This window comes from Eptesicus fuscus, chromosome 4, assembly GCF_027574615.1.
Source record: "Eptesicus fuscus isolate TK198812 chromosome 4, DD_ASM_mEF_20220401, whole genome shotgun sequence".
Taxonomy (NCBI): domain Eukaryota; kingdom Metazoa; phylum Chordata; class Mammalia; order Chiroptera; family Vespertilionidae; genus Eptesicus; species Eptesicus fuscus.
In genome coordinates this window covers 65,171,341-65,186,415 of record NC_072476.1, presented here as the reverse complement: position 1 = coordinate 65,186,415, position 15,075 = coordinate 65,171,341, and the positions used below count along the sequence as shown (strand labels likewise).

The window sequence follows — 15,075 nt, the reverse complement described above, 5'->3', positions numbered from 1 at the left end:
TATAACAACATACTGTACTAAGTTATGCAGTCTCTCAAATTACCTTATTGTACTGGATGTACAGTGTGGATATGCTAGACAAAAAGATGATTCACGTTCCAGGTGGGACAGAGTGAGACATTGCATGATTTCATCATACTACTCAAAATGGTATACGTAATTTTAAAATTTATGAATTATTTATTTCTGGAATTTTCCATTTAATATTTTTAGACCACAGTGGACTATTTTCACTCATTAAAGTCAACATTCTTTTCTTCTCTGTAATCACTCCTGTTAGTTACCAATGAAACCCAATAGTGAAATCAACCAATTTTAAATTCTTTGCTAAGCCACAGTTTGTAGTTTTACTATTCCTGTTACCTGACCAGATTCTCAACTGTTTAAACTCCTAAAAGATTAGGTTTAAGTAGATCCTTCAATTTGCAAAGCATAAAGATCCTGAATATGGTGATTTCCACATAGAGCCTACAAGTCACTGAGAGACATCATGGGTCTTCTTTATGGCTGCAAAAAAAAGTCTAACAGCACATTTTACTATCGGTTCTGTCCTTAATATAGTTTACCTCTGAAAGAAAATATGCCATTTACCTAGAGTAGTTAAAATAAGTTTGGAACAGCATACTTGGTCCTCAAATAAGATTTTGGACCTGCAAAGAATCCAAAAATTAAAAGGGCAAGAAGTTCAGTGAGTCCCATTATCTATTTTTGAATAACATCATCAAAACTACTTACGTAATTACGTTAAGTGCAAGCTCAGCAGAATGACATCTCTCCAACTTCTGCTTCAGAGCAGCAACTTCTTCAGGTCTGGGTGGTTCATATTTCTTTACCAAGTTTCTCATGCCTATGCAGAGAAAAAAATTATCCTATATAATAAAAGCCCAATATGCAAATTGTTCAACCAGGAATTTGCTCGCTATGACGTACACTGACCACCAGGGGACGGCACAGGACGTGGCAGGCGCCGGCAGTGGAAGCAATGCCAGCCCCGATGGGCCCTGACGAGAGCGGGACTGCGTCAGGATGGTAGAGCAGGTGAGGGGGCGGTGCCAGGCCACGGCAGGGTGCCAGGCAGGGCTGCAGGCCACCCCGAGGGACCCCACCGGTACACGAATTCATGCACCAGGCCTCTAGTACTAGATAATAAGCTTTGTTCTCATAAGGCAGTTGAATATTTTTTCATATTGTTACAGAACCAATAAAACACTCTTGAAATGATGTGATTCTTCTTTTTAGGATTTGTACTCTGCATCCTATCTAATAAAAGAGTAATATGCAAATTAACCATCACTCCACCACACCCACCAGTCAATCAGGAGCAATTATGCAAATTAACCCAACCAAGATTGCTGCGGCCATGGAGAGAGTAGGAGGGAGGCTTGGGTTTCCCGGCGATGAAGGAAGCCAAGCTTTCCACACACCCTGGCCGGCTCAGGCCTCCGCTTAAGGCTACAAAGTTTCAATTATAGAAGATAAATCCCAAGAAAAATGGCGGCAGCCACGGAGCTGGAGAGAGCAGGCTAGGGTTGCCCTCGGCGACGGAGGAAGCCAAGCTTCCCACCTGCCCTGGCCAGCCTAGGCCTCCACTCCAGGCTACAAAGTTTCAATTATAGAAGGTGAATAAACCCCAACAGAAATGGCTGCTGTCATGGAGTGAGCAGAAGGCTTGGCTCCACTCCAGTCTACAAAGTTTCAATTATAGAAGATAAATATATCCCAGATACCAGGGCCTCCACTTGGGTTGCCGGGGGTCATGGCCAGCCTGCAAACCACCACAGGCCCCTCACCCAGGCTGCCCCACACCCCAAGGGAATTCCCACCCTGATCTGGGACACCCTTCAGGGCAAACCAGCTGGCCCCCACCCATGCACCAGGCCTCTATCCTAGCTAATAAAAGAGTAATATACAGATTGACTATCACTCCAACACACAAGATAAAGATAGCTGCCCCCATGTGGTCAAAGATCCTGCCCCCATGTGGACACAAGATGGTCACAAGATGGCCAGCAGAGAGGGCAGTTGGGAGGGACCAGGCCTCCAAGGGAGGGCAGTTGGGGGCGATCAAGCCTGCAGGGGAGGGCAGTTAGGGGTGACCAGGCTGGCAGAGGAGGGAAGTTGGGGGCAAACAGGCAGCAGGGGAGCAGTTAGACATCCATCAGGCTGGCAGGCAGAAGTGGTTAGGGACAATCAGGAAGGCAGGCAGGTGAGCAGTTGGGAGCCAGCAGTCCTGGATTGTGAGAGGGATCCCATATTGGAGAGGGTGTAGGCTGGGCTGAGGGACACCCCCCCGCCCTCATGCACGAATTTTGTGCACCGGGCCTCTAGTTAGAATATAATGAATACCATACTTCAAGATCAAATAATTATAACTGCCAGCGCTTAGGCCATATTATGTATAGCATAAAGATAAGCATGCCCTACAATATAGTCAGTATTTTTTTCTAATCCTACTGTGCTCACTTTTTGCTCAGTTTTAAAGCTTTTTAATAATTCCTTCATGATTTAGTCAACATGTTTTGTTCCCTGCCACCAACCATATTCATAATGTTCTATCCTGGGTCAAGAGTATACTTCTTACTAACAAAGAAAACCATCTATACTCTATAATAATAAAAGCGTAATATACTAAATTAGACCAGATGTCCTTCTGGACGAAGCCTGGTTCCTGGGTGCGTGCTGGCGGCTGGAGGGAAGCCCAGGTCCCAGGTGCCAAAGGGAAGCCCATGCCAGCAGTCGGGGGAAGGAAGGCCTACTCTTGCACAAATTTCGTGCATCGGGCCTCTAGTTATTACATATTATGTAATAAAGGGAGGAAGTGTAGTAAAAATATATTAATTGATGATTCTCTGCCTTAATAAAACATAGAACCTATGTAATGAAACATCACCAAGAAAACAAAAATATCCTCTTTAGGCTTAAAACAAACTACTATGTCAGTGACTTTATAACTGCAGAAACCTCTTCTACCTAAACTTTTATTCAACAACAATAAGCCAAATAATATATCAAAATTTATAAAGGAAATGATGAAAGATCCAGAGCTTATTAGCCAGCCACATGCTACAAATGGGTGACTATCCCACTGATTTCATAATGCAAATAAAGCAGTGTTTTCAACTAAATTAATACTTGTGACTCAATGCCCCAGGACAGTATCTTGGTTTTAAAAAAAAGATGGAGAAGATACCTTAATATCGTTACAGTTCTGAGTATTTCATCAAGAGCTATTTCTATTTCATGTTAAAATAAGGGGAATAAAATTAAGGTACTGAGAAGAAATCAGCAATAAAATTGTCAGCTATAAAATGATCACAGTGTATTATCTTTAAGGCCTCGTCTAACTACTAAATTCCATGATCCTATTTATTTAAGACCAAATCACAGCTTTGGAAGTGAATAGGATAGTATAGTAGTATAACTGAAAACCTATAGTTTATCATTCATAAATCAATTAAAAGGGGGAAGTCCTCAAGATCACTTCAAACAGATAGCAAGAAATGATGCTTCTATGTCCTGAAGCATTTTAACATGAAAAACATAAAAATTATATCCATTTTCTATTATCATCCAAGATCCAGATCTTCAATCTCAAATTTTACTGGTTTATTCAGCATTTAATTAAACTACAAATTTAATTAACAAGGACATTGGCACAAAAAGTTTGGGGAAAAATACAATTTACTTTTAATCCTAAAGAGTAGCCAAGGAGCCATGGAGCATTCAGTGCCACAGACAAGAATGAAGAACAGTCAGGGCTGGCTAATCTAGCCAATCAGTTAAGTGGAGCTTCTACTCAACCCCTAAAATAGTTTCTCAACATCAGCACTATTGATAGTTTGGGCTGGATAATTCTTTGTTTTAAGGGGCTATATTAGTTTCCTGAGGCTACTATTACAAATTACCATAAAGTTAGTACAGCTTAAAATAACATAAATGTATCCTCTCTTAGTTCTGAAGCCCAAGAACCTGAAGTCAATTTCTCTAGGCCACAATCAAAATGCTGGCAAAGCCACCCTCTCTCTGGAGGCCCTAGTGGAGGGCCAGTGAACCTTTTTTCTGCCAAGGGCCATCTGGATAATTATAACATCATTCGCCAGCCATACAAAATTATCAATTTAAAAATTAGCCTGTTCGCACAATTTACAATAGCTAAGATTTGGAAACAGCCTAAGTCCCCATCAGCAGATGAGTGGATAAAAAAAATGTGGTACATCTACACAATGGAGTACTATGCTGCTGTAAAAAAGAACTCTCCATTTGCAACAGCATGGATGGACCTGGAGAGCATTATGCTAAGTGAAATAAGCCAGTCGGAGAAAGATAAATATCACGTGATCTCACTCATTTGTGGAATATAATGAACAACATAAACTGATGAACCCCAAAATAGATCCAGAGACAAAGAAGCATCGAATAGACCATCAAACCTCAGAGGGAAGGCAGAAGTGGGTAAAGGAGGCGGGGGGGGGGGGGGCTGTTAACAGATCAACTAAAGGACTTGTATGCATGCATAGAAGCATAACCAATGGACACAGACAGTAGAGGGGTGAGGGCATGTGCTGGGGGATGGGAGCGGCCGGGGAGAGGTCAATAGGGGAAAAAGGAAATATATGTAATATTTAAATAATAAAGAATTTAAAAAAAGAATTAGCCTGCTATATTTGGTCAAACATTTAATTAATTCATCCCTAATGCCTAGACAGGGTTAGGCCCTCCAGCTGGACTTTCCCCACTCCTGCCCCAGGGGGAAATGGATTCCTTCCCTTTTCCAGCTTCTGGTGGGCTGCCAGCATCCCTTGGCTTGTGGCCATAACACTCCAATTTTCAAGGCCAGCATCATCAAATCTCCCTCTTTCTTCATATTGCCTTCTGTGTCACACCTCCCTCTCTGCCTTTTCTAATAAGGACTCCTGTGATTGCATCTAGGCCTTATCTTGATAATCCAAAATCATCTCCCCATCTCAAGATTCTTAACTTTATAACATCTGCATATATGTTAAGATTTATAGTCTCCAGGGATTAGGACATGAATATCTTTGAGGGAGATATTTTTCAGCTTTTCAAGGGGGTATACTGTGAATTAGAAGAAATAGCAGCCTTCTTACTTCTACCCACTAGATGCTGATAGCAGCCCCCATCACGCCCCAAGGTGTGACAACCAAAAAGGTCTCCAGATATTGCAAAAATAGCACCCAGTTGAGAACCACAGTTTTTGTAATATTAACTAACAAAATGACTAGCAAATGACACATGCTAACACATGCTAAGTACTTTTTCATAAATGGATATAAAGCCCATTTATCTACAAAATAGAAGTTCAAAATTTAACCTTTTGCACTTGGATGTCGAGTGTGACTCGACACAGTTAGCATCGGTAGCAGCTCGAGAAAAAAGCAACCAAGTGCAAAGGGTTAAACATCCCTAAATTTAGTTCCCTATAGATCTTTTTCAGTGCCTATCACATATTTGTTTACACTTTAAAAGAACCGTTTTAAAACTTAACCCTTTCTGAATCTGATTGTATTTTTACTTTCTTAAGTTCTATATGTATAAAAACTCTGCTTTTTGTGTACCTTCTATTTGTTCCCCACCAATATATCCTTCATGCCTCCATGACACAATAATTCAATGAAAGTAAACAATCTGTTATCTCAAGTTAAATATTAAGATATTTTACAAAGTAGCTTTGTTATAGAATATTTTATAAAGTTCTCTTTTACTTACTTTTCATTATATCTAATAACTGTGACAAGCAAGTTCTGTTCTCTTTCAGCATCAGACTTTCTGATAAATAACTGGTAAAAAAAGGGGAAAAAGTTGTAATCTATTAGACACATATAGCATCTTGAGAAAACCTGACAAATTATTTTTTTCCATGTTCATTTCATCATCAAGGTCAATTAAAAATTTTTTTCTTATTGATTTTAGAGAGAGAGAGAGGGAGGGAGTGTGGGAGTAAGAAAGGGAAAGAGGGAGGGAAAGGGCACAAAACACTGATTTGTTATTCCACTTATTTATGCACTCATTGGTTGATTCTCCTATGTGCCCTGACTGGGGATCAAAACCATACATAATCTTGGGTATATGTATCAGGATGATGCTCTAACCAACTGAGCAACTCAGCCAGGGCTCATCATCAAGGCAATTTTAAAATTAATTTATTCACAATGTATTAAAAAACAGTAATTTGAACTCCACAAAACTTAATTTATAGCTCTTATAGTCTTACTGATTTACAATTTATATTACATTAAAAGATGTTTAATTTAATTTCTGTAATATATAAGCTTTTTAGAGGTATGAAATAACAGTAGCAACAGTTATTACTTTTAATGTTAAGTGTTTAATATATAAACTTTATGAGTCTGAACCTCATTTTACAGATGAGGTCTCTAGTAAAAGACAAGTCATGACGATGTAAATTGCCCAATATAAAGCAAAGAGGTAAAAGAGGTGGAACCCGGCACAAGTAAGGATTTTCTCTCTTTAATACCAAGTCCATGTTAATTATAGTTGTTCCTGGGACTAACAGCTATTCAAACCAATAAGAATATCACCCATGCCTTACAATTCTATTACATCTTATTTTCATTGAGCCCAAATCAGAGGCATTAATACTTTTTCATAAATGGATATAAAGCCCATTTTTTTCAGAACCAATGATAGTAGTATGAAAGTATAATTTTTATATTTAAGTGTTTACTCTGAGGTTTTATGTACCTGAATTTGATCTATAATTGGTAACAGCCCAAGTGAACAGATTCTTAAGGCGTAAGTAACATTTCAAACATAAATACAAAAACATTAATTCTTATCTTGGGTGAAATAGTTACAAAAATAGAAAGACAATTCTTTAAGAAACTGTGTTGAGATATGTCTTTTAAACTACCTAGATTATTTACATTACATTAGAGGTTTTATTTGTTTTTTAATTTAGGGGGAGGGAGAGGAAGAGAAAGATAGAAACATCAATGATGTGAGAGAATCACTGATCAGCTGCCTCCTTCATGTTCCCCCACTGGAGATTGAGCCCGAAACTCAGGCATGTGCCCTGACTAGGAACTAAACCTCGACCTCCTGGTTCACAGGTCAACACTCAACCACTGAGCCATACCAGCCAGGCAAATTATATTAGAGTTTTGATAACTAAATTGGTTATTAGATTTTCATCATCTATTGTGGGAGATAACTTTAGATATAGAAATCAGTAACTCCCTTTACAACTAATATATTACTGGTTAGCAGTAATTCAAAATAACAATTTGTTTTTCTTTTCCCTTTTCTTGTAAAACTCCTTAAGTATAAAAAAAATGCATTTGGTTCTAAAAGTTAGCTGACCACATTCTTTAACTCTGTGAAACTTTTTTAAGTTAGCAACTTCTAATTTCAATCTTGAATTAGAATTTTAATATTTTGATTTAAAAAAATCCAAAGGCAAGCAAGAATATCTAATAAGTCAAGCTAGGAAATAAGAAATAACGCTCTAAATCCAATGAAAAAGAAGAAAACCCAGAACTAACAACAGAACATCCTATGAGTAATAATCTAAAGCATTATCCAGAATATAACAATAGCACAAGGGCTTTCTATCCCTTTTTGAAATCAGTAATAATGTAAAAGCAATTATCCTATTCTCTTTCATTCAGGGTGGCAGAGTAGGTTAGCATTGTGCTCTCCTCCTCCCATGACCATGTAAAAACTACAACAAAATTATAGAACCAACATAGAAAACCATCTTTAGAACAGGATAGAAAAAAGAAGCCACACCAAGACTGGTAAAAGGGATAGAGATGCAAAATGAGCTGTTCCGTCACCCAGGGTATGGCAATTAAGAATTAGAAGGGAGACTTCCATTCAAGATGGAATAGGTAAACATGGTACTTGCATCCTCCCAAAACCACATTAAAATTACAACTACAGAACAACCATCATTGAAAACCATGTGAAATCTAGCTGAACATAAGTCCTATAACTAAGGATATAAAGAAGAAGCCACCTTGAGATTGGTAGGAGGGGCGGATATGCAGAACAGAGTGGTCTACACCCATGTGTGGTGATTAAAAATCACAAGGCATATATCTTGGCTGTGGAGGTCCCCGTAGGAGTTGAGTCCCAGCCTCACACTAGGCTCCCCAGCCCAGAATCCTAGTCTTGGGAAGAGAAGACCCAATAACTTCTGGTTGTGAAAAGTGGGAGATTGTGGTTGAGTAAGAGGGAGGGCTGCCGGAGTCCCAGGTTATCCTCTTAAAGGGCTCATGTATGGACTTACTCCCTAAGATCCAGCACTGGGGCAGCAGTTGGAAAGGCACCATAGACATTCAAGAAGGAACTGAATTGTCTGGCTTTGGGGCAAGGGCTGGAGGTTAGCTTTCTCCCACACAGAGTGCTGGCAGAGGCTATTGCTCCTTTGCTGAGCCCTCCCCCTGCAGATGCAGACAGGCACCACATCTGAGTCTCCATCAACCTGTTTGTGCCCTGGAAATTTCCTGAGACCTGCCCCACCCTACTTGTTGACCCACCCAATCTACTTCCAGTGGCTTTTCCATGTACACATCCAGTCCTGGCTTATGATCTGAACTTTCCTATATTCTCTCAAAGGTTCACAAACTCCAAACAAGCAACATCTGGCCTCAGCATGCTGCTTACCTCTTGCTAAGTGGGCACTAGCAGCCGGACTAAGTTCACAGCCTGGCCTCTACTGGGCAACTCCAAGCCCAGCACAAGCAACCATCATCTACTTATCATTTTGTCGCTCATGCTGGGTGGCCTTGGGCAGAACACAGATGGTAGCTGACCATGGCCTATACATTCTGGGAGGCCCCAGAGACAGTGCAACATGGTAGCTAGCTTCAGACCATGTTGAAGTATCACCTGACTACTCCACAGTGACACACTCAAGGGGTAGACACTGCTGGCAGAGCTCTCTGCTGAAGCAAGTTCTGCTGTGTAGGGTCAGCCCCTGCATAGCAGCTCCAACCCTGTAGTTGCTAATTGGCCTGGGGGTTGATCCAACAAACCAACAGCAATCAAGGCTCAACTACAATAGGAGGGTGTACACAACTCGCATGGGGTCGCACTTGGAGCACCCAGCTCAGGGGACCAGAGAGGCTGCGCCACTGGTCCCTACAGGACACCTACTACATAAGGCCACCATACCAGTAGATCTACCTAAATACATAGAAACAAACACAGAGATGCAGCCAAAATGGTAGAGACAAAGACACATGTCCCAAATAAAATGGGAGAAATCTCCAGAAAAAAGAATTAAATAAAACAGAAGCAAGCAAACTACCAATTACAGAGTTCAAAACAATGGTTATAAAAATGCTTATGGGATGCAGTGAGAATTTCAGCAGCATAAAAAAGGACACAGAAACCATAAAAAAGAACAGTAAGAAATGAAGAACCTAACAACTGAAAGGAAGAATATACCAGAAGGAATCAACAGCAGATTAGATGAAGAGAGGATCAAATCAGTGACTAGGAAGATAAGGTAGCAGAAAACACCCATTCAGAGCAGCAGAAAGAGAATTTAAAAAAAGAGAGAATAGTTTAAGGGACCTCTGGGACAATACCAAGTGTAATAATACCCTCATCTTATAGGTACCAGGAGGAGAAGAGAAAAAGCAAGGGACTGAGACCCTATTTGATAATGACAAAACTTCCCTAATCTGGTGAAGAAAAAAAACTCCTAAGTCCAAGAAGCATAGAGTCCCAAACAAGATGAACACAAAGAGGTCCACACCAAGACACATCTAATTAATATTCCAAAGGTCAAAGACAAAGGAAAAATTTTAAAAGCAGCAAGAAAAAAGCAGTTAAGTTACATACAAGGGAGCTCCCATAAGACTGTAAGCTAATTTCTCAACGAAATTTTTGCAGGCCAAAAGACATTGGCATAAAATAGTCAAAGTGATGAAAAGCAGGGACCTACAACCAAGATTACTCTACCCAACAAAGCTATCATTTAGAATCAAAGGACAGATAGACAGATAAAGAGCTTCCCAGACAAGAAAAAACTAAAGGAATTCATCACAACTAAACCAGTATTGCAAGCTATGTTAAAGTATCATCTTTAAGACGATCAAAAATATAAATAAACTGGTAATAAATACATACATATCAACAATTACTTTAAATGCAAATGGATTAAGTGCTCCAATCAAAAGACTGATTGAATGGCTAGCTGAATGGATATGAAAATAAGACCATTACATGAACCATCTACAAAAGACTCACTTCCGATAGAGAGAAATATACAGACTGAAAGTAAAAGGATAGAAAAAGACGTTTCATGAAAAAGGAAAGGGAAAAAAAAAAAACTGTGTCAGCAATATTCATATCAGACAAAATAGCCCCTAAAACAAAGGCAATATATATAACGAGACACAAAGAAGGACCCAGTAATTCCACACCTGGATATTTATCTGGAGAAACTCAAAACACTAAATCGAAAAGACATATGCACCCATATGTTCATTGTAGCACCTATATATATATAAAAGCCTAAGCAACTGTCTGACCGGTAGCTATGATGTGCACTGACCACTAGGGGGCAGACGCTCAACACAGGCACTGTCGAGCTGTAGTGACTTGGCAGCTGCGGTTCTCAGGTGACGCACCCGGAACCAGAGAGGAGGGAGCCTAATTTCGGGATGCGTCACCCGAGAACCGCCCTCTCCCAATCTGGGACCCCTCGAGGGATGTCGGTGAGCCAGTTTTGGCCCAATCCCCACAGGCCAGGCCAAGGGACCTCACCAGTGCATGAATCCTTGCACTAGGTCTCTTATTTACTTATAAAAGCCAAGATATGAAAGCAACTTAAGTGTCCATCAATAGATGAATGAATAAAGAAGTGATGCATTTATACAGGTTGGGGCAAAAGTAGGTTACAGTTGTTCATATGTAAAACAAAAAAATAATACAATACACTGTGTTTTGCATACCCACCACTGTAAACCTACTTTTGCCTCACCTTGTACAATGAAAGATGACTCAGCCATAAAAAAGAATGAAATCTCGCCATTTGCCACAACAAAGATGAACAACTCATTAGTCAACAGAGCCAAATATCAACAGTACAACGATTGAAATTACTTTTGAGAGCCAAATTTTTTACACTTAAACTTCTAACACCACTTCTTCAAAATTAGACTCGCCCAGGCTGTGGTATTTTGTGGAAGAGCCACACTCAAGGGGCCAAAGAGCCGCATGTGACTCACGAGCTGCAGTTTGCCAACCATGGACCTAGAGATTATTGTGCTGGCAATTTTCACAGAATTCATACAAATGATTCTAAAATTTATATGGAACCACAAAAGACCCCAAATAGCCAAGCAATCTTGACAAAAAACTACAAAGTTGGACGTCTCATGCTACCTGATATCAAACTATACTACAAGGCTATAGTAATAAAAACAGCATGTGTACATCAATAAAACACAATAGAGAGTACAGTCTAGAAATAAGTCCATGCCTATATGGACAAAGGAGACAAGAATATATAATGGGGTAAAGACAGTCTCTTCAATAAATTGTGTTGGGAAAACTGGACAGATACATGCAAAAGAAAATAAAACTAGACCACTTTCTTAGACCATATAGAAAAATAAACTCAAAATGGTTCAAGACTAAACGTAAGACCTGAAACCATAAAACTCCTAGATAAAAACAATGGCAATAAACTTTTGTACATCAATCTTAGTAAGTCTCCTCAGGCAAGGAAAACAAAAAATAAACAAATGGAACTACTGCAAACTAAAAAGTTTTTGCACAGAAAAAGAACACATAAAAAAATTCTAAGAAAAATTTCACCGCTGAAAAATATGCATGTACTCTCTATATGATACATAAGCAGATTAATCAAACATTTGATTATCTGAATTCTAGAAAAGAGGCTTCGAGACTGAAAGCCTCATACCTGAACTCCACTGATACAAATTATTTGCATGAATACTGTAGGGGGCAGCTTTAGGATCAAGCCTCAGGCTGACCTGTGGCAGGGCCACAAACAAGTCCCAGCCTGGAGGGCAGAGCTCTCCCTCTCCTAGCATAGTTAAGCCTGACCTTGTAGCCCTCCCTAATTCCTTCCTAAGTAGCTAATGAGCTGTGGGAGGTGCAGCAAGTGTTGCTAAAACAAGAACATTTGTATACATGTTAATCTTGTTATGTATGGGCTCTGGGTCTCTGTCTCTCCAACAGAGGACAGCTGTCCCACCTGGCCCCAGCTTTTTCCTTCTATCTCTGTGTCTGTCTCTTTCTTTCATTTTCTCAATCCTCAGCCACCCCTACTCAGGAACTGGACCGCTCTCTAGCAGCGCTGGACATGGAAAAGAGAGAAGTATTTATAGAATACCTTTTTTAATTAAGTCAAGGATTTACAGATTATTATTACATTCCTAAAGTATAGTACAGTTTAGGCACTCAATAAAGGCTTGCTTAAGTAATTAGGTAGATGTATAAATCACTTTGGGATTAAATGTATGTATTTATATACAGTTGGTAAGCTGTATTTGTAGAGAAGAGGCATATAATAAATTAAGCAAAATGTAAGCCCACAAATCCTTATCTTGGATTTTGTTTTGAAATTAAAAGTAACCTGGTGGAATACTATGAATGCAAACTATGTACTCCAATGATGTCTGGGGCAGTATTCTGTAATTAGTAATGTTAATATTCCACAAGAAAACATTTTCCCGTTAAGTTAAATAAAGACTAAATCAATGTCTGCTGCCCCATGTCAATGGATTTTGAAATTAGGGATGAGGGATGACATGTAGAACACCTTCCTCAGCTATTTCAAGAATTAAAATAAACCAGAACTTCAAAGATCTTAAAAAAATTTAATATGAAAGTTTAAAAAGTTGAGTTTGCTGTCAGACTGTGCTGGAGTTATAAATATAAATAATACAGGTATAATATTTAATTAACCTGTACTGAAGATATTTTTATAAGAATCAAGTGAATTCAATTTATGTAAAGTGCTTATCATAGAACCTCGTTCTCACTGTGCATTTATGCATTAACTATTACTATTTACAACTGAATTGCAATTCATTTGGACCTTCTTTAAAGTATTATTCATTCAATAAATCTTTACTAAATTCCATATGCCACACATGCTCCATAGCAGGAGAATAATGATAAATCAAGGCAGACATATTTTGGGCACTCATGTTGATCACTAGCTCACAAACTTCTAAATTTGCCATATACTGATAGCCATATCAGTCTTTTGAAGATCACCTGATTTACATCTTCTTTAGTCATAAACGAATCCTATTAGCGCAAAAATATCATACTCGATTTTTAAAGATTTCCTTAAAAAGTGATTTCATTTCTTCCCTCAGTTGCCCTAACCCTTCCAGCCATAGGATATATAGGACTGTATTCACAAAATGAACCTTACTTAAAAACTCAGATTCCAGTAGGGCAGTGGTCGGCAAACTGTGGCTCATGAGCCACATGCGGCTCTTTGGCCCCTTGAGTGTGGCTCTTCCACAAAATACCACGTGCGGGCGAGCACGTACAGTGCGACTGAAACTTCGTGGCCCATGCGCAGAAGTCAGTTTTCGGCTCAAAAAAATTTCCAATTGTTGTACTGTTGATATTTGGCTCTGTTGACGAATGAGTTTGCCGACCACTGCAGTAGGGAATACACTGAGTGACGGAATGATCTAAGTTAAAACACAAATTAGTACCTTTCCATAGTAATTCCTGCTCTAGAAGCACTAGATAAAATGGCAGTCAGGGCGATTTGAGAAGGTGTGTATAAAAGGTAAGCATCCGTCAGCGCAACTCTGTTAAGAAAGTCATCTGCTGTTTTCCTCAAAACCTCAGGGTTCTCCAACATGGGATAGCGAGTCTAGAAAGAAAGTTTGCAAATGTTACTACTTATGAGGGTTTAACGGAGTGACAGTTCAAAATATTCACATTAACCAGAAATTAACACAGGATGCTTTTATAAAACTCTTTTTTCTATACTCTAGTAAGAACAATCTTTCCATGTAAGGTTACTTCGTACTCCCCATTAGAATGTACTGAAAGTGCAGTTAAGTAAGAAATAAATGCTTTAAAATAATACAACTCAAGTTCCCAGCATACTACTTGGCAATTCTGATTTATGTTAATCCCTCTCTTTGTCCTTTTCCACAAGAGGAAGTATGGGAAAGGAGGCTCTTAGAAATTCCATTGGGTCTGAAGTTGACCCAAGAAATACATACTTCCAGGTAAACACTTCCCAGGTAATCCAGGTGATTCAGATGTAAGACATTATTTAGGAACCAAAGCACCACCTCATTTTGATTTGAAATTCCTCTACTTAACATTTACTTCTGGAAGGAAGCAAATGGAAATAAATCTTGGTTTAATTACAGAATTATTTTTAGAATATGCCTAAGAAATATGAAAGTTCCCATATTTCCTAACAATTCTTTCCTTTAACATGAGCCCTAAATCCTTGGATTTACTACAGATACCCACAATCAGCTCCAAAAGCAGTAAGAAATCTTTTCTATAATCTGAAACAAAAAATCAGATACAGCCTTGGCCTGTTTTGTGCAGTAGTTACAGGTCGGTCCTCGGACTGAAGGGCCGTGGGTTCAATTACGGTCAAGGCCACGTACCTCAGGTGCAGGCTCCATCCCTGGCCCTGGATCAGGGTGCATATGGGAGGCAACCAATCGATGTGTCTCTCTCACATCAATGTTTCTCTCTCTGTCTCTCCTCCTTCCTTCAACTCTCTCTAAAAATCAATGGAAAAAAATCCTCAGGTGAGGATTCACACACACACACACACACACACACACACACAATCAGATACAATTGTGTAGTCACACCCAGGTGTAGTCATTATCCCAAAATGTCTAACCGTTGACATTCCACTTTTCTCAATACATTTGATCAATTATTTCATAGCTATTCTTTGACTTCCTCCTTAGAACTTTTGGTCTCCATCTCTCTACTTGTTCCTACTCAACCGTGTTTTCTGGTCCTTATTTCCCTGCACCATATGTTGCCAACACATTTCTGGCAAAAGTTCAACAGGTAAGTTCAACAAACCTTCTGTTTTGC

At 39.3% G+C, this 15,075-nt stretch overlaps 1 protein-coding gene across 12 annotated transcripts in view; it reads right to left on the bottom strand.

Annotated features, from left to right (window-relative positions):
- Nucleotides 1-15,075, bottom strand: part of CCNH (cyclin H) — a 45,765-nt gene that overhangs the window by 21,087 nt on the left and 9,603 nt on the right. For 10 of the 12 annotated variants that reach the window (XM_054715088.1, XM_054715090.1, XM_054715089.1 and 7 more), the window contains 4 exons: nucleotides 13,704-13,867; nucleotides 5,728-5,798; nucleotides 736-847; nucleotides 592-650 (listed from right to left, as the gene is read on the bottom strand). In XM_054715088.1, coding sequence (XP_054571063.1) covers nucleotides 592-650; nucleotides 736-847; nucleotides 5,728-5,798; nucleotides 13,704-13,867 — 406 coding nt within the window. The remainder of the gene's footprint in view (nucleotides 1-591; nucleotides 651-735; nucleotides 848-5,727; nucleotides 5,799-13,703; nucleotides 13,868-15,075) is intronic. The other 2 variants (XM_054715094.1, XM_054715095.1) reach the window with 1 other exon arrangement.